Genomic DNA, 26858 nt, shown 5'->3' with positions numbered 1-26858 from the left:
TTTAATGATAAAGATTATGGAAAAATAGGGAACACATTGCCAGGAGAATTTAACATGTTGATAAGTACGTCGAGTATTAGGGGCATATGCAGATGCATTCTCATTCAAGCACACAGATGTATAATGATGTAATGCATGTTTGCATGAATGAGCATTATACCATTTTTAAAGATATAACGAGATTATTTTCTCACCGCCTTTGCTCCAGTCGCGTAATTGACCTTGATGGTTCCTACTCTAAGGAGATCACATACCCTATATTGTTTACTGGTTGCATGCCCTCTAGGTAGAGTATACGCCTTGTTTGTTTTTGAATCTCTCTCTCTCTCTCTCTCTCTCTCTCTCTCTCTCTCTCTCTCTCTCTCTCTCTCTCTCTCTCTCACACACACACACACACACACATTAAAAATACAGAAATAACGACGAATTTTATATATATATGTATATATGTGTGTATATGAATGTATATGTATATGAATGTCTTTTCCTGTAATACTACAGTGTAATATGAAAATAAGAAGGCCCATAAAACACTATTTAAACGTTGAAACCATATATTTCGGGCACTTGTTTCTGTGCCCCTGTTCACTGGTAGAATATGGACAGGTGGAAAGTTACAATGGTATATATACAAAAACATGAAGTGTGGCCTTAGGCCTCCGATGTTAAGGAGGTGGCGTTTTCTTAAGAAGGAGGAGATTGACCAAATTCCCTAGTGGTTTTTGGCCTCATTAGCTCCGTTTGGCGATGGATCTGGCGGTCGCGTTTCTTGGGTCATCTTCTTCAAAAGGGTGCGAGGATTAAGGTGTCAATGGCGTCCGATTTCCAATGTCCTCCTGACAGGTTCATATTGTTGGTTTGATTGATGATAGCAGATTCCAGCATCTTTCTTTTGTACGGACAGCTACTCTTGAAAATCAACTCCGCCCCCTCAGTTAATGACATGCCCCCTGTATTTCTAATATGTAGGAAAATTCCCGAACTCTCGAAGCGTAACGTACTGATCTTTTGTGCTCTGTTATTCTTTGCGAAGCGATCTACCTGTCTCGCCTACATAAATGTCATGACAATTACTACACGGTATCTTGTAAACTCCGGCTTCTTCCTTTTGTTATTTAAGTATACGTTAACGAGCGAACTCCCGATGGATTTGGGATAATGGAAAATGAAAGGATTATCAGAACTGAGTTGCTCGGTGGCCTTTTGGATGTTTTCATCGTATGGAAGCTTTATTTTGTTGTTGAAATCTATTTGTCTGTTGTGAGTGGGACCTCTGTAGTATATTTTATTTGCTTTATTAATAGCCCTCTCGATAATGTGTGGTGGATAGAGCAGTTGCGTTAGGTGTTGGCGGATCGTGTTAAATTCTTGATCCAGGTACTCATTTGAACATATCCTAAGTCCTCTGAGGAATAGGTTGCACCCTACCATGATTTTTACGGAGACGTCGTGGTAGCTTAAGAAATGAATGTAGGAGACAGCGAAGGTGGGTTTTCTATATACTGTAAATGCATACCTGTTCTGTATATAGAAAACCCACCTTCGCTGTCTCCTACATTCATTTCTTAAGCTACCACGACGTCTCCGTAAAAATCATGGTAGGGTGCAACCTATTCCTCAGAGGACTTAGGATATGTTCAAATGAGTACCTGGATCAAGAATTTAACACGATCCGCCAACACCTAACGCAACTGCTCTATCCACCACACATTATCGAGAGGGCTATTAATAAAGCAAATAAAATATACTACAGAGGTCCCACTCACAACAGACAAATAGATTTCAACAACAAAATAAAGCTTCCATACGATGAAAACATCCAAAGGCCACTGAGCAACTCAGTTCTGATAATCCTTTCATTTTCCATTATCCCAAATCCATCGGGAGTTCGCTCGTTAACGTATACTTAAATAACAAAAGGGAAGAAGCCGGAGCTTACAAGATACCGTGTAGTAATTGTCATGACATTTATGTAGGCGAGATAGTAGATCGCTCGCAAAGAATAACAGAGTACAAAGATCAGTACGTTACGCTTCTTCGAGAGTTCGGAATTTTCCTACATATTAGAAATACAGGGCATGTCATTAACTGAGAAGCGGAGTTGGTTTTCAAGAGTAGCTGTCCGTACAAAAGAAAGATGCTGAATCTGCTATCATCAATCAAACTAACAATATGAACCTGTCAGAGGACATTGAAATCGGACGCCATTGACACCTTAATCCTCGCACCCTTTTTGAAGAAGATGACCCAAGAAACGCGACCGCCAGATCCATCGCCAAACGGGAGCTAATGAGGCCAAAACCACTAGGGAATTTGGTCAATCTCTCCTTCTTAAGAAACGCCACCTCCTTAACATCGGAGGCCCAAGGCCACACCTTCATGTTTTTGTATATATACCATTGTAACTTTCCACCTGTCCATATTCTACCAGTGAACAGGGGCACAGAAACAAGTGCCCGAAATATATGGTTTCAACGTTTAAATAGTGTTTTATGGGCCTTTCTTATTTTCGTATATGTATATGTATATATTGTGTATGTATATATATATGTGTGTGTATATATATTACTGTTCATTTCTGTACTTATGCATGTGTATGTGTGTGTGTGTGTGAGAGAGAGAGAGAGAGAGAGAGAGAGAGAGAGAGAGATTAAAAGACAAACCGGAAACATCCAACAAGAGCAAGCAAGCAATAAACAAATTAAATAAGGAGTGTAATTTCCTTAGAGTTGAGATTACCTGACTTGTCCTACAGGTTAGAAAATAAACTTATTAAATCGCTGAATATGCATGAGTGCCTAAATGAACATTCGCCTGCAAATAGGCATAATGTTCGGTGTAATAATCACCTGATTTGTATTTTTCTTATTCTTTTTGTTATTATGTTAAAATCTCTTGGCAATGTTTATATATATATATATATATATATATATATATATATATATATATATGTATATATATATATATATAATATATATATATAATATATATATATATATATATATATATATATATATATATATATATATATATATATATGAAATTTTTATCACACCGTGATTTATATACAATCATAAAGCTACAAATGCTTAATATCAAATTCACACTACTTCGGAAATATCCCTGATGGGGAATTATCACCAAAGGGGAATTTATAAGTGATAAATGGATCGGTACTGCCGGGTCTCGATCCCTCGACACAGTTATCTTCCAACGACTCCTCTCTTGATGGCTCAGTGGGTAGACCGTCGACTGGAGTTGGAAGATAACTGCTTCGAAGAATCGAGACCCGGCAGCACTGATCCATTTATCACTTATAAATTCTCCTTCGGTGATAATTTCATCGATATTTCAAGTAGCGTGAATTTGATATCAAACGACATTTGTAACTTCATTATATATATATATATATATATATATATATATATATATATATATATATATATATATATATATATATATATGTATATATATATATGTATATTTATTTATTTATTTATTTATTTATTTATTTATTTATTTATTTACTCTATACTGGCGAGAGACTCGCTGCGCGGGACAGGAGGGTAGTTAAAGGGCCGTGGTGAACTGGGTCCTTCTGTCGCAATGTACTTGATTTTTGATGGGGAAAAAATTCAAAACAAAACCCATGATTATATATATATATATATATATATATATATATATATATATATATATATATATATATATATATATATTGATAGATAGATAGATAGTATAGATTTGTGGCCTTTGCCGATCATAAGTGATCTCACCCCTGGGGCATCCTCGCCAACAGAGCGTCATGGAAGTGGGGGTTTATTTTTACCAGGGATGGGCCCTTCTCCATTCTCTGCTCTGTTAACTAGCCAAGAGGCTGTTGCGTCTCAGCTTTTATGCAGAAAACAGATGAATCCTTTGCAGAGTCCCGGAACCAGTCATTTAACAGCTCACTGTAGGAAACACGACATTCCTTGTAGCAATTACCCCTTGGCTGTAGGTAGAAAGCTTTCCTCGTCGCATTCAGGAGAAATGCAGCGAATCCTGACGGTGTTCCTCGATGCCTGAGCTCTGAATGGGAAGATCCATTTCGCATATCCTGCAGGCATTGAACTTAGGGGTTTTTACGCCACGCCAGAGGTTGCCACTGAAGAACATGTGAAATGGTTATCACTGCTTCCCTAGGTCCCCATCCTGTGGTATCAGATGGCGGGAGGGGGTACCCAAGGCAAAATTTCGAGTACTTATCGCCAGCTCCACCGATCGCTGCACCTCCGTCATACGGGGAAGCTTCCACCACCACAGTCAGGAATGATTTCCCAGCGACTTCGTCCTTCTTGTGTCTCCTACGTCGGCGTTGTCCTGGTTGGTTCCTCTGCAAATTCATCATCATGTATTCGCAAAAAGCAGAGTCCGAATCGCTTCCTCGATCTTTTGGCGAAGATTCTTATCTGTTCTTTCCAGGGCTTTTTCCAGAGCCTTCTCGATGTGTTCCTTGCAGGATTCTGAAGAGTCGTTCGGGTCTAGAACTCTTCCATCCTCCTTCGAGTTAGCTGAACTGTGTCTTGAGTTATCCTTGGTTTTGCAATCTGCCACAAGTGACCCGTCTGGATTCTGGAGACGTTTTCGCCTCCACTGGAGCTGCTTCTGTCCTCGGGAATTCTTGGGGATTGCTTGGAATGTCAATGTCGTCGAGCAGATGGTAGAGATTTGGAGTAATTCTTCGTCTCCTTTTCTAATTATATGTATGCATGTATATGTATGATCATGCGTAAATAGATGTACAGTAGATCCTTCAGAATCTGGAAATTCTTGAAGCCATGTCGCAGACTCCCTGAAGACGCTGGAGCCAATCTTGTGAAAGTTCACAGGGGGTCCACACAATGTCTCATCACTCAACTTGATTTTACGTGTATGTTTATATAATGCTTCAGTTTCTAGTTTCTAGTTTTTTTCTGGAAGGAAATTTCGTGGAAATATGTTTTAATTTCATCACAAATTTTGATTATTAGGATTTTTCATTAAATAACTGAATAAATAATAAAGAAAGATTTTGATTTCGACATAAACACACACACACACATATATATATGTGTGTGTGTTATATATAAAATATATATACATATATATATATATATATATATACATATATATAATATATATATATATATATATATATATATATATATATATATATATATATATATATATATATATATATATATATATATATATATATATATATATATATATAAATATAAAACACCGTATCATGTCTCTCAGTTATGCACAGATGCATCCTGAACGATATACCTGATTAGCAAGGCAATATGTATTTGTAAAATATATATCTTTCGTCCATCATTCTCTGGACTTGATCAAGTCCACAGAATTAGAACGAAAGGTTTTAAGTTCTCTGCATATTTTTACAAATACATTTCGTTTTGATGATCAGTTGAAGGATTCAAAAGAAAACCCATCATATTTACATATGTGTGTATATATATTATATATTATATATATGTATATATATGTGTGTATGTATATATATATATATATACACATATATGTATATATATATATATATATATATATATATATATATATATATATATATATATATATATATATATATATATATATATATATATATATATATATATACCTGCAGCTGATTTATCCGGTGGAAAGCGGAGTCTTGATAGAAAGAGTAAAACCGGTAATTGTACATAAAACATCCTTTATTTCGGAATAACTGTCTCCATCATCTGGTCAAACAACAAAAACACAGAGAGAAAAAATTGAAAAATCACTAATCATAAACGATCGTTAGAATACAGTAATGTTACGCAAAAAGTCATATAAAAACTGGTAATGTGCATGCATTAAAAAAAAAAAAACCAGTTCTTAAGGAAACAAATACCTGCATCATGAAGGCACAAACACACACACACACACACACACACACACTAAAATTAAAAATACAGCATCTTCGTGGACGTATCGATGTTACTGGTTACTGAGGGAAGGTTTCAAATTTAAAGCGTACAGGCTTTCTACTGTTGCCAGCGCCATGGGGGCCACTCGACCAGAGAGAATGGAAAATGACTCTAGGCATAGACGGTGATCGCTGTTTTCTGCACGATCCCGTATGGCACTGAATGGTGGTTTTGCTAAAAGCCTGTTTATTCTAATAGATCTTGCTTGCTGCTTTGTTTTTCCCAAGCAAATTGCATTACATCAGTTACACTCGTATTTTATAAACATGAGATTGTATATCTGGGGGTACCATGTCTTTGCACTTAAACTAGCTACCAATGGTGTACTTAGGTTTAAATATCACTCTGACATTAACTTGGGATAAAATTCTCTTAAAAATTTTAATAGTTTATTTTTAATAGAAAGACTCTTATTACCATAGAAAAACATAATTTAGTAAAATATAGCACTGCTTTAGTATTGCTTTCATAGATACTTATGTTGGTAAACAGCTAGCAAAGTTATTCCCGAAAGTTTCTATTTCAAAAGCCAATAAAGCGGTACTATATTTTACTATGTTTTTCTATGGTAATAAGAGTGTCACTATTCATCTCAGCAACCTCGAAAACTGCGGATTAGACCCTATTATCTGTCATTTTCGGTTATTTTTACACGTCATCCCTCCTTCCTATCGGGGTTGAACTTGGACTTAAAGGGCATTGGGAGTGTCACTATTCATCTCAGCAACCTAGAAAATTATGGATTAGACAGTCATATCTGTCGTTTTCGGTTAATTTTACATGTCACCCCCTTCCCACCCCCACCCCCTTTGGTGCCAGTGATGTCTTACCCCAACAGTATTCTTTCCCAGATAGTAAGTCATATGTATACCAAGTTTGGTTGAAATTGCTCAGTGCATTTCAGAGTTATGCTGGAACATACACACACGCACACATACATACATCCATTTTATATATACATATGGAATCCGCAGAATATTCCTGGCCTACCGCCCTCCAGGCTACCCAGCTGTGATTGGGAGAAGACGAAGCGCAGGGGCTATCAATCTCACCTCTAAAGATTTGCTGGAAAACCGACTGGTAATGTTAACCTTCTGGCGTGACCCTTAGAGGTTCGTTGATAAATTTCCTAGAAGATGACAGACAAATGCATCATTTTAGTTTGTTGTAGAGCAAGTGGTTTTCAGACATTAGTGTAGACCACGTTTGACAGAAATCCGACGGTCTTTCGGTCTTCAGTGTGCTACTTGGAGGTGCTATTTTCTTGCTTTTCAGTTTTCTGTAAATGAAAACTTGTGCCGGCTTTGTCTGTCCGTCTGTACTTTTTCTGTCCGCCCTCAGATCTTAAAAACTACTGAGGCTGGAGGGCTGCAATTTGGTATGTTGATCATCCATCCTCCAGTCATCAAACATACCAAATTGCAGCCCTCTAGCCTCAGTAGTTTTGATTTTATTGAAGGTTAAAGTTAGCCATAACTGTGCCTCTGGCAACGATATAGGACAGGACACTACCTGGCCGTGGTTAAAGTTTCATGGGCCGCGGTTCATGCAGCATCATACAGAGACCACCGAAAGATAGATCTATTTTCGGTGGCCTTGATTATACGCTGTACAGAAAACTCGATTGCGCCGAAGAAACTTAGGCGCATTTTTTACTTTTTTTTTTGTACTCGTTCTCATTTGCATATTCCATCTCACCTTATTCGTCTCTTCACACTCACTGGTAATTTATTAACACGTTTCTTAGCTTGTTGAATAATGATAGTAATAGACAGATTAGATAGAGAGACAGATAGACAGAAAACTTTCGCTGATTTCAGATCTGATAAAAATCTTATGTTTTTCTAAATTGCGGGAGGAATTTCATGGGTAAAAGCTAAATGCTCCTATTTCTTTGTAATGAACATAAAAAACATAGAGAATTCTGATCCTTCTGTATAGGAAAAGATATTCTGAAATGTGGGTATTTTCCGCAAAATTGTACCACTCATCAACTAGCGTACTTTGACTCACTTATAGGAACGGTGAAATTCTTTAGGTAAATTTTGAGACTGTTTTTAGCCTTGCATTTTTTTTTTTTTTTTTTGAAAGTCAAGATCTTGTAGGACAAAAGTCAATCGGTTTTAGAAATAAGGCTGCCAATACCTCCCCAACAGATTAAGTAAATCGTTCTTTAATTGCAGAGCTCTGATTTCGTTAGAGACACATATTCTGCAGTTAATATCCTGTAATGCCAAAAGTCTGTACATTTTGAAAATAATTTTATTACTATAACGCTGCCACACCGGGGTTCCTCACCATTAGTTTTATATGGATCGTATCACAACACTTCAAATTTCAAGTGCTGGAGAATTTACCATTTAAGGAGCTTGTCCACTCCTGATTTTAAAGAACTATGTCCGGCCTTCTGTATCACTGTGAAATTACATTTATTTCTTTAAAGTAACTTTTAGAATATAATATTGGTAATCATTGGATGCTCCTGTCAGTAGTACCACCACAAAGACTAAGTTGTATTTATTTTGGTAAAAACATCACACGCCTTAAGTCGGCACTCAAGCAGTTCATTTTACTATGATAATTTAACTAGTGCGTTCAAAAAGACACATACAAAATTTTTTGAGTAAACTTTATCCAGCCCGGCTCAAAGAGTAGAATCATTTCTAGGTGAAGTTGAAAACAGAAATCACTGATTTTCGAGAGCTAACCAGGTAATGGAGGCCGAGTAAAAAAAAAAAAAAAAAAAAAAAAAAATTCGCAACACTTATAAATTGACGGTAACAGTTTGAAGTATTGTGAAGTTTTCAGAGCTTCAAGATAAAGGAGAAATCCTGGTTTCGCCTGATGGCTAGTGAGAGACGCAGGCGGGTTCTGTCAAAAACATTGCAGTGTAAACTAAAGTCTGAGGTGCATTCTCTTGTGTATGTATATATATATATATATATATATATATATATATATATATATATATATATATATATATATATATATATATATATATAAGCTATATAAGCATTAAGCTACAAACGCCCTTTAATGTCATATATAATATATTTTCATCATGTATATGTTGATAATAAGTTCGTCGCCCCGAGCCCACGGGACGACGAACTTATTATCAACTAAAAAATTCCCCTTCCGTAACATATATGAAAATATATTATTTCCGAGATATTGATATTAAAGGACGTTTATATAATGCTTGTATATATATATATATATATATATATATATATATATATATATATATATATATATATATATATATATATATATATATATATATATATATATATATATATAGCTGAGAGGGTAGGTGGCTGCTATCAACCGAGGCAAACAGGACCAAGGGCAGAGGAAGACGTCCATAATAACGGCATAACTTTATTTGTGCTTACGTTTCAAGACATCTGTCTCATTATCAAAGCTGGAATAAGTAAAATATAAATATAAAATCAGACTCATACTTAAAATTACAATCAAAATATAAAAAAAGTTATACAAAAGAAAGACAAAATTAAGAAGACCGTTACCGTTTGTACGGAGTATAAAAGTAGAGTGACATAAACAAAGAATTCCAGGCCGGGGTAAACTCACGTCAGGTACAGAGTTGTTGAGGTTTTGGTTGTTGAATCTTGGTACTAGTAGTTTAATAAAAAGAGATTCAAAGATAGGAAGCGAAGAACTGGGGACTTTGAAAGTATTTTAAAATTTCTATAATCAATTTCTGTTTTACATCTTTTGGTGTTCTCGAATATTTGAGAACTCTGGATTAGATAATTTGACTCCAGTTCTATAACTATATGACAATCAATTCGCACTTTCAGTAGGCGGCGTGATATTTCCCTGACTACATCGGGGGCAAGCAAATAAATAGACGATGCTTGATGTCATAAGAGGGCTAATTTTGTCTTTGTACTGGAATAATGATTTGATATTATTGACCGTAATCAATTTACAATTAATGGCAGGTGCATACTGTTGAATTATTATTCAAATGAGACAGATGTCTTGAAACATAAGCACAAATAAAGTTATGCCGTTATTATGGACGTCATCCTTGGTCATATATATATATATATATATATATATATATATATATATATATATATATATTATACCTACTCTACCAACAAAATTGCTCATGGCAAATGTTTAAATAGAAAAGTGGAAAGGTTTAAAATTAAAGAGTAGACTAAGCGATTTCATGTATTATGTACAAAGTACCTTGACGATGTGGGCGTGATATAAGAAAGTCATTGGGACTTACGCTTTCATTTTACACCTTTCCGGTGGTTTTCTAATACAAAAATTTTATATATATACTGTATATATATATAGTGTAATAACGAAAAATAATAGGAGTCATGCCATTAAGTTTTTTAGGAAACATCCGCAAAAAATAATTTAAATGTCTTCAAATGATAGACTAAATTCCCTGTATAAAAAAAATCCATTTGCAACAGGAATAAGACTACATAATGAGAGAGCCGTACAATGGAAGGTCTCAGGTAGACCTATAAGGCAGGGTTAATTGGTGTGGGAGGAGCCGTTTCAAAGAAATTCATGACTACTACTATTAAGCGTGTTGGTTGGGGAATGCCCGCTCTCTTACCCAGGGAAGGGTTGATTTGATCCTTTAGCGCGGAAGTCAGGAGGAAAGAGAGCTAACTCATAACTGGCTGGGAATGCTAAGGTCTCTTACCACGCAAAGGGGCGCAGCTCGCGTGATTCTCGTTACACGGGAATCACAGCTCTAAATGTAGATAAATGAGACGGCGTGGCGTTGATCACGCAACGTTCTATGCAAGGGATTCCCGAAATTCTATGATACCGGTCAATTCCTACCGCTACTGTTAATGCAAAGATATAAATGTTTTCTTATGTTAAGTTTGGTTTCGCTTATCGTACTATGAACCCAAGATAGAGCTGCTTTCATTTGCTCGGATTCGATTTTCTCTTACTAGCAAAGATACCTTATCAGCTATTTCTTTTTTCACACTTATACGCTTCTTCTTCTGTCAGATCTAGCTTCATTTTCACTCTAATCGTTGTTTACATTCACGCGAACACTTCATTTAGAACGAATATCTTCGCTGACGCTTCCAACGCTACCAAGCAACCGTCTTTTTATCTATTTCCTCATTAAGCCCTTAACGGCGACGAGGCAAAGGGAACGTCTCTTGTGTGGTCTCGGTATCGACCAGCTGATAAAAGAATATTATCATGATGCAGAGGATACCTAACACTGCTAACACGGCGGCCCCCAGTGCCTGGGTGAACAGTGCGGAGGAAACACTCGAGTCTGTGACAAAGTGCTACGAGCTCCTTGGGTCAGTGTCTAACGGCGGCCGGCGCACGTGGAAATTATCCGTTCTTTTCGAAATATCGTCTTTTTCTATTTAAGATCTTTGTGTTTTACTTAATTTATTGCTAATACTTTGCATCTAAATGTTTTGCTTAAAGTTCATCACTTCAGAAGTATATGAGAAAAGTGTGTCGATACTGTGCTTTCGTATTAAAAGTTTTCATAATGCGTGCTGAGATTAAGCAACTGGAACGCAAGAGGAGAGACAATAAGTAAAATTTGCGAGGATTGTAACTATAAACCTTCTTTATTATTATTATTATTATTATTATTATTATTATTATTATTATTATTATTATTCTGACTATTGGAAGGAAGCAAGAAAAATAAATGTTTAAAAGGTGTCAGGTTATAGGCCTATTACCAATTTCGATTTACAGATACATTATGCATGTGAGTGTGCTAGCGATTTCATATTCCACGAAATATAAACTTATTTCTATTGACTTCAAACTACTTAGAAAACTTGATATATTTCTGGCATCTGTAAAACTGGTTTTTGTGACGACAGTTCACAGACATCAATCTATCAGATATGTATAGTAATAATCAACATTCTTTCCCTTTTCATTATTATATTGTTACTTATTCCCGATACAGTTTAGCTTTTGTGGTTTGTTAGAAGCTTTCTGAATTATAAAACAATCATAAACAATGAATGTTCTCTTGCGTGTTAGTGTTTTAATCTTACAAACTGCAAATATTTAGACTGGAGGTCTCCATATCAAAAAGAGCAGAATGCTTACGTGTGCTTTAAGAAACCACTCGCCCACTTGAGGCTTCCATAGCAGTCTCCCCTTCGAGCTTTTTATGGGTGTTGGGCTGAGGAAGTGTCTCTTATTTGAGCTGGTCAGTTCCAAAGAACAGCTCGGGTATGTTTCCCGAGATTAAGAAGTATTTGTAAGACTTAAAATGCAATGTATTCATCCAGCGGTTCCTGGCGTAAAATTTTGTCCGGTTCTAAAAAGTCCAACAATACCTGCTAAGAATAATATTGTAAATACTCACAGGATATGAATATAGTATTAACGATTGGAATTGTGTGTTATGTGGAAACGCATGGTCTGCCGTTGATTATTTTATGGGAAAAAAGACCCAAAGTCAATATTTTAGGGCTTTAGAGGATAAAAAACAATAAAATACAACTATGCTTTTGAGAAACAATTATAATAAGAGAGCTTTACCTTTCTGAGGAAGAAACAATCCTTTGGAAACGACAACATTTTTCCAGCAAAAATGAATGCGTTGGGCCGCATAGAAAAAGGCATATATAACAAAGTTCTCTGAGCTTTTACGAGAAAGAAGATTCTGAGCATTATAACCCCTACGATGAAGAGTTGAAGGAAAGATTCAGCTTTATCAGACAGGAAAGAATTATGGCAGAGAAGTCAAGCTTGATGGAAAAAGGTACTAAGAGTTTATTGTGTGCTGAAGAGGATGCGTGGCTTTCGAAGCTTTTTCATACTTACTAATTAGTTTATTATGGTACTGGCACATGGGAATCTCTACTTAAACTATAAGAGGGGCTTAGTAATTTGTTCAATCCATATAGTAAGGCCTTAAGTGAAATATATGCAAATATCCTGTTTGTATTCTGCCGCGCTAAAACTGGTTATCGATCTGTTTACTGTGGCAACCGCTATCAGTGCCGGTTAAGTCATATTAACAATGTAGGCCCTTACTGATAATGTACGCTTTTTAATCACTTTTATCTTCGTTTTCTAGGTTCATTGCATGTTTGCTGAAAGGCTGGTGAAGATTTTTAATCAATTCATCAAATGTTTAGTCAAAAAACTGTCAAAGGCCTTTACTTCAGTTTTATGAAATTAGGCTCATTTGAAAGTCTGTAATTAGGCCATTTTTGTTTTATATCTCAAAAGCCTCTACATACAGGCAACATGTTTTGGTGACGATTTATATTCAATTCATCGAATGCTTAGTAAGAAAACTGTCAAAGGCCTTAACTTCATTTTTATGAAATTTGGCTTATTTGTAAGCCTGTAATTATGTCATCTTGTGTATCACAAAAACCTTTACAGTCAGGCAACTTGTACCTGGACTTTTCAGCTCTTAGGCATTTGTTTACTTGTAACCTACAAACGAATGTTCACTTGTACGGAATAACACAAACTTTCAGTTCCCAGTATCTGACCACAGGCAATGAAATATGCTACGATTGACATCCCATGTGTACCGTATGACACAACTGTTTTTAATTTTATCCGCCTACGAAGTAGAAATAGATACTAAAGGTGGATCGTCATTCTCATCATGACGTTGATTCTTATCGGATTCTTAAGAGATAAAAGATAATCTTGGAGAGATCAGCTTCGCATGATTACTCTTCGTACTCTCCAATGTCACTTGATCTGGGCTTCGATTTTTTTCAAGGTGACATAGTTGAGAGCTTGTTTTTTAAACATCAGCTGATCACCTCTCTCTCTCTCTCTCTCTCTCTCTCTCTCTCTCTCTCTCTCTCTCGTGAAAATGCTTAGGTATGTTGCATGTTTTTGCATGTTTTTCTCTCTCTCTCTCTCTCTCTCTCTCTCTCTCTCTCTCTCTCTCTCTCTCTCTCTCTGCAATAATAGACAGCTACATAGACCATTATCAAAACGGCCCCACCTTTCACCCTAACAAGAGCCGATTCTAGGAATCGATTCTAGAAATTAGTGATACCGGATGTCTGTGATAAGACACCCGATTAGGATGTATTCTTAGTCATGCAATAACAAGTTCAGAACTTGGGTGGGCTGCGTTCTTGTACATCTTCAAGAATTCCGTTGGTTTTTCTTCCGCCTTCTATTTTGAGTGTAATTAAGTTATGTGGTAAATGAAGTTGTTCATGTGTAAGTCCAGCTCACAGAGACACATATCTGTACATACATACATACATACATACTACATACATACATACATACATACATCTTATCACAGACATCCGATATCACTAATTTCTAGAATCGATTCCTAGAATCGGGAACTTTGTAATGCTCTTGTTAGGGTGAAAGGTGGGGCCGTTTTACTAGTGTATGTATGTATATTATATATATATATATATATATATATATATATATATATATATATATATATATATATATATATATATATATATATATATATATATATATATATATATATATATACTTACATACATACAGATATATATTCATATATATTGTGCATATATACATATATATATATATATATATATATATATATATATATATATATATATATATGTGTATATATATATATATATATATATATATATATATATATATATATATATATATATATATATATATATATATATAAATATTCGTGTGTATGTGTTAAAAGTGTATAGCGTTAAAGATGTACAGATCATGAAAGGAAAAAATCCTATAGTACACCTTGCCTGTATACTTTACAGCACCCCGTTGATCTTAATTAACATCAGCAGTGTTGGGTCTGGTCAGTACCTGAATGGGCTACCGCTTAGGAACTCCAAACGCCACTTGTCATACTATAACTACCAAATTAGTAATGTCATGCAAGGTGCCATTCATAGTGGCGGGTCAGTCATGCATAAGTATAATAGTTTTCATGTATGGATACATCTAGTTTCTCGAAATTGCTGTTAGCTTGGCTTTGAACATTGTTTTTTTTGTAAATTGTTAGCATTCAGTTAATGATATATCCTTTGTTTCCTTTTTAGTTTTCTGTCAAAGAAAACTATTGTGCCGGCTTTGTTTGTCTGTTCGCACTTTATTCTGTCCCCACTTTTTTCTGCCCACACTTTTTTTTGTCCGCACTTTTTCTGTCTGCCTTTTGAACTCAAAAACTACTGAGGCTAGAGGGCAGCAAATTGGTATGTTGATCACCCACCCTCCAATCACCAAACATACCAAATTGCAGCCCTCTAGCCTCTGTAGTTTTTATTTGATTTAAGGTTAAAGTTAGCCAGAATCGTGCATCTGGCAACGATATAGGACAGGCCACTACCGGGCCGTTGTTAAAGTTTCATGGGCCGCTGCTCTCATACAGCATTACACCGAGACCACCGAAAAATAGATCTATTTTCGGCGGCCTTGATTATACGTTGTAGCGGCTGTACAGAAAACTAGATTGTGCAGAAAAAACTTCGGTGCAATTTTTTACTTGTTTACTTGTGTATTTTATTTTCTTGAGGCTGGCTATGCAAGTTCATTGTGGACAATGATAGTTATTATTATTATTATTATTATTATTATTATTATTATTATTATTATTATTATTATTATTATTGTGTGACCGAAGTCTGTGTTGATGCATTAATGGGATGTAACTTTAAAACTATCATCCTGGAAAGTATGTAGAAATTCCCTTCATCTAATATTAACTAAAATCCGTATTCGTTTATTTCTTTGTCTGTTATTTTGATCTTTTTCATATGTATTTGTTGTCTGCTTTCGTCCCATATTCACTAAATCCTCTCAACACTTCTAATCTCTTAATTATTTTCCTCCTAATGAGATTGCTCGTCCCTGACTGCGGATTACTCAAGTGGAAACATCTCATATATTATTAATTGCATTAACTTTAACAGGTATCAATAGGGAGGGTTAAATTATGGGTGGAATACGGTCAGCAACCGTTATGATAGTAGTAGTACCTGTAGATGTAAGATCAGTGAAAGGAATAGCACTGGATAAGTAGCAGTAGCAGTAGTTTAAATAGTGGGCTCCTTGACAAGTTGAAAAGTAGGAACAAGCACGGATGTATTATTTCCTCAACATCAACAGCGTCAACAATGAAACTAAAAGTAGCAGTAGCAATAGTTGGAGTATAACCAATAACAATAAAAAACAAGTACAAATTGGCCGAAGTTCGAGTTTTCTGTCCGGTGGTGGCCTCAGCCACAGCCCAAAAAACTCTTAGCCGCGGCCCATGAAACTCAGCCACGGTCCGATGGTGGCCTATGTTGTTGGTACCTATAGCGCTGCTAGACGTACGATTATGGCTAACTTTAACCTTAAATAAAATAAAAACTACTGAGGCTAGAAGGCTGCAATTTGCTATGTTTGATGAATGGAGGGTGGATGATCAACATACCAATTTGCAGCCCTCTAGCCTCAGCAGTTTTTAAGATCGGAGGGCGGACAGAAAAAGTGCGGACAGAAAAAAGTGCGGACGGACAGACAAAGCCGGCACAATAGTTTTCTTTTACAGAAAACTAACAAGTAGTAGTAGGTACATTGTTACATTTCCAGCAGCAAAAGTTATTAGCTTAAAAACAAATAAAAAAACACTGAAAATATGATGTTTGTGGCTGCTACTGCGCATGCGTGCGTGCCGTAGGATTTACTCTCGCTATCACGCACTGGTTTCATCACGAAATTCTCTCGTTCCCTATGCTTTAACCCCCTGGGGCCGCTGACCCCTACCTCCACTCTCCCCATGGGGGTATCTCCTCTCCCTCCAGGGACGCCTCTGCAGTTCTAGTACTCAATGCGGGAGAAGGGCGTAGAGATGCAGAGCAAAATAGGCGTTAAGTTCTTGTGGGCGTAAGGGTCAGAATTCAATGCCCTGAGTCAAGTTGCATAATAATTCAAGCTGAATTTCCTCGTTTGTGCTATTCCAAGTGATAATTTTTCTCTTATTTTTTTCTAGACAGTGGATTTCTCTCTCTCTCTCTCTCTCTCTCTCTCTCTCTCTCTCTCTCTCTCTCTCTCTCTCTCTCTCTCTCAATTGTTATTTATAATCCCGGTAACGTTTGTTAATTTTCCCAAATTAGGAAATATCTTAAAATTCACACCTTTCCCAAGAATTGATTCAATCAGTTGGCAATTGAAACTAAGCTATACCCTGATTTAGGATACGCGAAATGAGGTCATTTAAAGTCACTGAATAGAGTGACCTCAAAGTGACCTTAAATCGCAGCCTAAACATTCTTTACTGCCACATAACACGGCATGACGTAAGCTCTCGATGTCATAAGTAAGTGCCTGACGGACAGACAGATAAACATATGCGGGAGAAACGTCTGGAGGTGAAGTGTCTCTTAATGCAAGAGGACCCCTATGCATATATATGTATATATATATATATATATATATATATATATATATATATATATATATATATATATATATATATATATATATATATATATATATATATATATATATATATATATATATATATATATATATATATATATATATATATATATATATATATATATATATATATATATATAATTAATGGCATCACCGTCGCCAGATGAGGATTACCTCGTCAAGTCTGTCCCGAATAGTGTCTTCTCTCTTTCCACCTACATTCCACAACAGTCAAGTAACAACTAGGCACATAATTGCTTAGTCATCTGAGGCATAGTGAATTTTAAGGAATGCCCCCCCCCCCATTTGTTCCTCTTTGTCCGGTTCAAAAATCGAACTCGGGTCGCTCATGTTGTGAGCTAGACGCGCTGCCTCTGAGTTACGGAGAGAGAGAGAGAGAGAGAGAGAGAGAAAGAAAGTGTTGGGGGGGTTGCGAGTCAAGAAATGCCCAGTTGCAAATAGAATTTACTAGAGATGAAAGCCAATAAGATATATAGTAGTTATTGTTAAGAAGTGATTTCCAGATATTGTTGGTAGATTCTTGCAGTTATGTTCAGCCACGTCAGAACACTCAGGTTAATAAGAAATTATATTTCATTTCATAAAAACTTCTTATTTAAATCATCTTGCTAAACAGTCGATAACATGAAAACCTCTCATTTTGAACCCTGTCTGCAGGATGTCAGTCAATTCGGTCAAATTAATACATATTTCATTGCCTTCCATAGATGATTTCGGTAAAAGATATGTAGGTGTTGAGAAACGTTTCCAACAACCTCGCTGCAACGATTTTTTTTATAATTATATGTAGTTCTTTCTCAAAAATATTGCCATGGTATCATAATGATCCGTAACTATGCTTCTCTCTCTCTCTCTCTCTCTCTCTCTCTCTCTCTCTCTCTCTCTCTCTCTCTCTCTCTCTCTAGTAAGTCATTATAGGTATAAGTTTTATTTATGTTCATAGATTATTGTCGGTACTTTGTCATCACAAACTGATAAGTTGGGAGTTATCTCTCAGGGCTGTAAAGAAACAATGGAGGCCACTGTCGTAATAATAATAATAATAATAATAATAATAATAATAATAATATAATAATAATAATAATAGACATTACCGTCATTTTAACTATGATTAGATAATAATAATAATAATAATAATAATAATAATAATAATAATAATAATAATAATAATAATAATAATAATAATAATAATAATATTCTTGAAGGTGAAGACAGCACCGAAGCAATGCGCTGTAATAGAAGAATTTATTAGTAAAAAGCGGACTTCGATTATCAATCAACCAATAATATAGGACTCTCGTGCTATATGAAAGGCTGATTGATAGTTCACGCAACACGAAAGTCCATTTCCGTTTCTGTCGTCGATACTGGGTCGTGCTTGCTTTGAAGAATTCTTGGGTTATTTGAGTGTATTAAGTAACTAATATTTTAAAATAACTCTTACAGGATTCCAAGAATGGTAGGTTTAATCTTAGAGTAAAGGAATTTGAAAGGAATTCAGGAATGGTGGGTTAAGTCAGTTATATTTATTTTTTCTATTTCGTAATGCTAAGGATAAATTGGTATTGATTGAATTCTCTCTCTCTCTCTCTCTCTCTCTCTCTCTCTCTCTCTCTCTCTCTCTCTCTCTCTCTCTCTCTCTCTTCCATAAAGGAAACATATATTTTTAAATTGAAGAGCATGTGCTCTCAGGGATAAATGAATATCGATTGAATTATCAAGCTCATTTCTCTTCTCTCTCTCTCTCTCTCTCTCTCTCTCTCTCTCTCTCTCTCTCTCTCTCTCTCTCTCTCTCTCTCTCTCTCTCTCTCTCTCTCTCTGTCATAAAGGAAACATATATTTTTAATTGAAGAGCATGTGATCTCAGGGATAAATGAATATCGATTGAATTATCAAACTCATTTCTCTCTCTCTCTCTCTCTCTCTCTCTCTCTCTCTCTCTCTCTCTCTCTCTCTCTCTCTCTCTCTCTCTCTCTCTCTCAGAAAGAAGAAAACTCTTTTGAACACATATTCTGAAATTAAAGGAATCTTAGGGATAAATAAATACTGATTGAATTATCAAGCTCCTCTCTCTCTCTCTCTTCTCTCTCTCTCTCTCTCTCTCTCTCTCTCTCTCTCTCTCTCTCTCTCTCTCTCTCTCATATTTGAACACATATTCTGAAATTAAAGAGCTTGTAATCTTAGGGATAAATAAATACTGATTGAATTACCAAGCTCATTTCTCTCTCTCTCTCTCTCTCTCTTCCAGAAAGAAGAAAGAAGAAAAAAACTCATATTTGAACATATATTCTGAAATGAAAGAGCTTGTAATCTTAGGGATAAATAAATACTGATTGAATTGCCAAGCTCATTTCTCTCTCTCTCTCTCTCTCTCTCTCTCTCTCTCTTCCATAAAAGAAATATATATTTTGAAATTGAAGAGCTTATAATCCTAGGGATAGATGAATATTGCTCTAATTATCTCTCTCTCTCTCTCTCCATATATATATTTTGAAATTAAAGGGTAAGCTGAGTGAAACCGTAGGTGCATTAAACCCACGTTCTGAGAAATAGAACACCTTGATCCCAACAAATAAAATGATCGGAAGTATAATCTTAGTGGAATGCACAGCGCGAGAACTTAAAATGGCAAATGTGACCCGAATATTGATTTGGAGAAAGCGCAAGAAATATTCGACATTATAATATGATGAATTCTGGTTTGTGTCAGAATATTTACTAAAAGATTTGGGCCATTTATTGTCTTGACTGTGTGAAACGATCTTTCAGTTGGTAAATGCGTGAATTAATTGTAAGTAATTTTTATATCACTGTAGTATATAAAGTAAGTAATTGAATGTGTGTCGGTTTGGAGATACTTCAGTCACAGTGGTGTACCACTTATTATTATTATTATTATTATTATTATTATTATTATTATTATTATTATTATTTATTACGATCTCGCTTTTCGAGATCGACAGGTTCTTTAAAATAAACAAGCAATTGGGCTGTAATGACTGAGGACGAGAGGTGACAAACAAAGGAGCAGAACAAATACAAAAAAAAGTTACCTTAATATTAGTTTATTTACAACATTTACAAGTGAGTCAGGTCCAGGAGAGAAAAACTTAAAATGACCAAATCAATAAACTAACACGTGACAGCAACATAAAATTCACATAATTAAATACAACAGAATCATAAGACACAGGCAGCATAAAACCATAAACAACAATAGTAACAATAAATAAAAAAACAAGCAGCATAGAGGAAAAAAAAATCGAGAACTGTAAAACCAACACTGCAGGACAACTAAACAGAACCGACACGGCAACCATCAAGTCCTCAGAAACAGTTCTCCAGACTGAACAGAGCCGATACGACAACCATCGCGTCCAAAAGAATGTTCTCCGCTGCTCTGCTGCCGTGACCTGCTGCTGTCCTGGACCTGACTGGCGAAGTCTGACACCGTCCACCACACGTCAACTCGCCAACAAGAAAAACAAAAAAAACAAAAGGAGGCAACAATCCACCAAGGAACAATCGACAAACGATTGTTCCTAACATTATTGAACAATTCTAAAATCCACTAGCTTCTTGAGCGAGATTTCACCGAATGGAAAATCTGTAATTCTTAAAATAAACAGATAAATAAATAAATAAATAAATAAATAAATAAATAAATAATTAAATAAATAAATAAATAAATAAAGTGGAAAAGATAAGAGGGAAGGATAGTATATGAAATTGCCAATACGTGTTTGTGTATGTGCCTTATAAATTCTGCCAGCATCAGCTCTCTTACCATACAGGTATGGTACGTACTGTACCTGAACCTATAGAGAATGGAGAGAGTAAAATATGAAGATACAAGTCAGGATGGGATGACTAGAGACTAGGTCCTTGAAAATTGAGAAACTGCATGAAAGATAAACATACGAAAGGACCAAACAGAGACAAAGGTTGTGCTTGTATCGAGGTGACCCGGCAACTTTCAGCTCCCTCCCCCTTCCTTAAATCGGGTTCGTTCCGGACCAGATCATTATGTAACAGAAGAATCATCAAGAATTAATAAGTGCTTTCAGCCACTTCGATTGGGGCTATCGACCTGGTGTGTTTTTTGTTAATATGCAGTACCAGTTTTATCGAGAAAATTACATTGCCTATGTTCTTTTTTCTAAGGTTGTTTATCCCCCTAGGTGGTGTATAGTGCCTTCAGTGCACCTCACGCGGTGCACTGTAGGCATTGCTTAAGGTTCTTTGCAGCGTTCCTTCGGTCGCTAGCTGCAACCGCATTCATTCCTTTTACTGTGCCTCTATTCATATTCTTTCTTCCATATTACTTTCCACCCTCTTCTAACAATTGTTTCATAATGCAACTGCGAGGTTTTCCTCCTGTTACACCTTTTAAATCTCTTACTCTCAATTTTTCTTTCAGCGCTGATTGACTTCATAGGTCCCAACGCTTGGCCTTTGGCCTAAATTGTATATTCTATCCGTCTATCTAAGGTGTTAAAGAATGGTATGCGTTAATGTTCTCTTTTTTTATAAAATTCGCGTGACCTAAGCATTGTTGCGTGACGTCACTGACGACGTAGTAAGACTTGATGATAACCTCGAGATGGATTGCAAGTATTGATTGCCAGACCGCTTGCAAAAGGAAGGAAAAGGTGTTTTCTCTTCCGCCTGTTCCTGCAAGGCGCGAAGGAACTCCCTGGAAAGGAAGGAAGTGTTGAATTTTGCATGGGAATGGCGAAGAATTATTCATGTGTGATTTCCCTGGCTTATTCTGTTACGCCTCATTTATCTTGTATTCTGTATACCTGCGGAGATGGTGTGATGTCCATTATGTATGTATATATATATATATATATATATATATATATATATATATATATATATATATATATATATATATATATATATATATATATATATATATATATATTTATATATATATATATATATATATATATATATATATATATATATATATATATATATATATATATATATATAAAAGAATGTAGGTTTTAGAATGATAAAGATTACATAGACCTTAAAAGTGAACGTGGAAATGTTTATTTAACTGCAAGTTCATATCCGAAATCCTTATCTGCAATTTAAACAATGGACGATGTGTCAGGTACAGAAAACTCTATTATATATTTTTTTTTTTACAAATTTCCTCTTTCTCTCTTATCACGTCCAAGTCATCTTATCATCTTATCTTTCGTGAAGTCTCTATTCTTCGTTGCATTTGTTTGCCGTGGCTCTTGTCTTATCTTATCGATGACGCCGCCGACTGTTATAATTAAAAAGAGAATTTTGGTGTTGTTTCCCCTTCGTAATTGAAAAGAGAATTTTGGTGTTGTTTCCCCTTTATAACTGAAAAGAGAATTTTGGTGTTGGTTCCCCTTTATAATTGAAAAGAGATTTTTGGTGTTGTTTCCCATTTTTAGTTGAAAAGATAATCTTGGTGTTGTTCCCATTTATAATTGAAAAGAGAATTTTGGTGTTGATTCCCATTTAATAATGGAAAAGAGAATTTTGGTGTTGTTTCCCCTTTATAATTAAAAAGAGAATTTTGATGTTGTTTCCCCTTCATAATTGAAAAGAGAATTTTGGTGTTGTTTCCCCGTCGTAATTGAAAAGAGAATCTTGACGTTGGTTCCTCCTTTGTTTTTCCTTAGCTGTTCTTAAGTGTGTTGCTGTAGTTTTATATAAATGTGTTTTAATGTCAAAGTTGTTTGCTCATATTGATTTGTATATTGCTTTCATTCTTTCTTTTCCTTCTTAATTGAATTCCATTCTGTGTGTTGTTTGCTTTAATTGTCAGTGAATATTTGGGATGCTTGTAGTTTTGACAATTAAAAAGAGATTTTTGGTAATAATAATAATAATAATTGAAAATAATTTATTATTGTTATTATTATTATTATTAAAAATTATTATTATTATTATTATTATTCAGTGTGGTCCGTGAGTCATAATGTACTATCACGTGGTGCAAAGTAAGCCATTACTGAAGGTTCTTGTGCGTCCTTATAATTAAAAGAAATTTGGTGTTGTTTCCTTTTACTGTATCTCCCTTCATATTCTCTTTCTTCCATCATTCTTACCACCCTCTCCTAACGTTTGTTTCATAGTGCAGCTATGAGGTTTTTCTCCTGTTACACCTTTAAAGCCTTTTATTCCTCTCAATTTCCCTTTTCAGTGTTGAATGACCTCATAGGTCCCAGTGCTTGGATTTTGGCCTAAATTTTATATTTCATTCAACTGCGAAGTAATTTATATCATTGTGAGATAAATGGTAGTGAAGAAAGTGCCGAGACCCGAGGGCTATGAAGGCGTAATACCGGAAAGATCTTCATAAGTCTGGTAAATCTCTCAGTTCCTAGTTTTTTTGGTTAATTGTCGTATAATTGTCTGTTCTAAAAGAGAATTGACTTTGTTGTTTTGTCATTCTTTTCTAATTGAGTGCTTAACACACACTCTCTTGTTTCTCTCTCTCTCTCTCTCTTAAACAGCATGCAAAACCACTTTGAAAGATTTTGCCTCAAATTTCCACACGAATGAGAAACTCTCTCTCTGGTTCTCTCTCTCTCTTGTCTTTCTTTAGCTGTTCTTAATTGTGTTGTTGTAGTTTTATGTAAATGTCTTTTAATGTCAAAGTTCTGAAACAGCATGCATTATATTGATTTTCCACATTGCTTAACTCTCTTCTCTCTCTCTCTTTCTTTTCTCTCTTTCTGAAACAGCATGCATTACCACTAGAAAGATTTTGCCTCATATTTCCACACAATGTGAATATTTGAAACAGCATGCATTACCACTAGAAAGATTTTGCCTCATATTTCCACACGAATGCTTAACTAATCTCTCTCTCTCTCTCTCTCTCTCTCTCTCTCTCTCTCTCTCTCTCTCTCTCTGAAACAGCATGCATTACCACTAGAAAGATTTTGCCTCATATTTCCACACACGAATGCTTAACTTCTCTATTATTCATGTGGTCCTCTCTCTTTCACTCTGAAACAGACATTACCACTGAAAGATTTTGCCTATATTTCCACACGAATGCTTTAACTGACTCTCTCTCTCTCTCTCTCTCTCTCTCTCTCTCTCTCTCTCTCTCTCTCTGAAACAGCATCCATTACCACTAGAAAGATTTTGTCAATTTCCACACGAATGCTTAACTCCTCTGGCTCCCTAAACAGCATGCATTACCACTAGAAAGATTTTGCCTCATATTTTACACAGATGCTTAACTGTATCTCTCTCTCTCTCTCTCTCTCTCTCCACTCTCTCTCTTACTCTCTCTCTCTCTGAAACAGCATGCATTACCACTAGAAAGATCTCTTGAAACAGCATGCATTACCACTAGAAAGATTTTGCTCCTATTTCCACACCTTAAAACCTTTTATCTCTCTCTCAGTTTCCTCTTCTCTCTCTGTTGAAACAGCATGCATTACCACCCAGTTTTGCTTGGATTTTGCCTAAATTTTATCTCTCTCTTCCATTCAACTGTGAAACAGCATTTATTATCACTAGAAAGATTTTGCCTCAGTTTCCACAGAATGCTTAACTCTCGATCTACCTCTCTTTCTCTCTATGAAGGTGTAAAACCGGAAAGCATCTTACAGCATTTGAAGTCTCTCTCTCTCTCTTCTTTATCTCTCATTGTTCTCTAGTTTCTCTCTCTTGGCTCTCTTGAAACAGCATCATTACCACTAGAAAGATTTTGCCTCTATTTCCACAAGAATGCTTAACTCTCTCTCTCTTTGTCTCTCTGAAACAGCATTCTACACGAATGCTTAACTCTCTCTCTCTCTCTCTCTCTCTCTCTCTCTCTCTCTCTCTCTCTCTCTCTCTGAAACAGCATGCATTACCACTAGAAAGATCTCTCTCTCTCTCTGAAACAGCATGCATTACCACTAGAAAGATTTTGCCTCATATTTCCACACGAATGCTTAACTCTCTCTCTCTCTCTCTCTCTCTCTCTCTCTCTCTCTCTCTCTCTCTGAAACAGCATGCATTACCACTGAAACAGCATGCATTACCACTCTCTCTCTCTCTCTCTCTCTCTCTCTCTCTTTCAGCATGCATTACCACTAGAAAGATCTTCTCTCTCTCTCTCTCTCTCTCTCTCTCTCTCTCTCTGAAACAGCATGCATTACCACTAGAAAGATCTCTCTCTCTCTCTCTCTCTCTCTCTCTCTCTCTCTCTCTCTCTCTCTCTCTCACACCAAGTTCAGGGCTAATCTGCAGGTGACGCAAGCTCACGACTTTGATTGACATACAGAACGGAGCAAGCAGGGCTGACTAATTACTGTTAGACACGAGAGACCAGGTGCCAAGCCTTCAACCACGTGCGCAGAGCCAAGTTCTGTAGAATGTGTAGAACTTGATTTGGGGTATAAAGCTTAGACAGATCATTTGTATTTTATTAACAAAGTCGTCCGGTCTTCACTTGTTGACAGATAAGGATTCCTTACAGTTTTAAATTTTCTCTCTTTCATATTTAGGTTTTTTCTTTCATAGGTAACTAATGTCTCATTCAGGGAAATTATTCCTCACAATCTCTGTAAAGTTTATGGTGTTTATATATATATATATATATATATATATATATATATATATATATATATATATATATATATATATATATATATATATATATACATACATACATATACACATATATGCACGTACATATTTTAGTATCACTATTTCTAAAACTCATAAGTTTTCACTTGATGCTCTGCCGTCATGCCTTATTTCTTTCTACCCAAATCCCTCAACATCTCTTTTTCAGTGTTATCAGCCATTGTTTTGTTTTAAGCACTGTCCTTATCGCAAATCCTGCATAAGCAATATCTGCTCTCCCTCAGATAACTTATCTGTCCCGAAATGTACCCTCCAAGTTCTATTCATATATAAGCCTAAGGCCTTTTCAATAGGAGGAGAGTAGATGCCTTATACTGAAAAGAAAAAAAAAGAGGATAAAATGTGTAGAAATGAAAATTGGGACTGGAAGGAATATTGAAAAAGGAAAGGAAATATGGAAAGATAGCTGATGCTTAGGCTACCCAATGCTGGTACTCCTTGTTATTAGGCTATAGTTGATGGTAGTCATCGGTATCAGCTAAAACTGGTCATAGGTTTTCCAAAATATTTACGGAGGAAAACTTGTAAAACGTGTGAATGCATTTAAAAGGAATAATAAAATGGAGGCTGTACATATATACATAACTCCGTAGGGGGCTAGTGCCGTCAGTGCACCTCTTGCGGTGCACTGTAGGCATTACATAAGGTTCTTTGCAGCGTGCCCTCGGCCACTAGCTGCAACCCCTTTCTTTCCTTTTATTGTACCTCCTTTCATATTCTCTTTCTTCCGTCTTACTTTCC

General features: G+C 35.8%; 1 protein-coding gene across 6 annotated transcripts in view; it reads left to right on the top strand.

The window, feature by feature from the left end:
* Positions 1-26858, top strand: part of LOC136826977 (solute carrier family 49 member A3-like) — a 96562-nt gene that overhangs the window by 51549 nt on the left and 18155 nt on the right. For 3 of the 6 annotated variants that reach the window (XM_067084595.1, XM_067084590.1, XM_067084591.1), the window contains exon 1: positions 11214-11332. The exons of 1 other annotated variant lie outside the window; for it this stretch is intronic. In XM_067084595.1, coding sequence (XP_066940696.1) covers positions 11226-11332 — 107 coding nt within the window. In that variant the 5' untranslated portion in view covers positions 11214-11225. Of the gene's footprint in view, positions 1-11213; positions 11598-26858 lie in introns of those variants that run through there. 2 more of the 6 variants (XM_067084592.1, XM_067084594.1) reach the window with 2 other exon arrangements.

Source organism: Macrobrachium rosenbergii, chromosome 41 (genome assembly GCF_040412425.1).
Source record: "Macrobrachium rosenbergii isolate ZJJX-2024 chromosome 41, ASM4041242v1, whole genome shotgun sequence".
Classification (NCBI taxonomy): Eukaryota; Metazoa; Arthropoda; class Malacostraca; order Decapoda; family Palaemonidae; genus Macrobrachium; species Macrobrachium rosenbergii.
The sequence above is the reverse complement of the archived record's forward strand: the minus strand, read 5'-3'. Positions and strand labels throughout refer to the sequence as shown.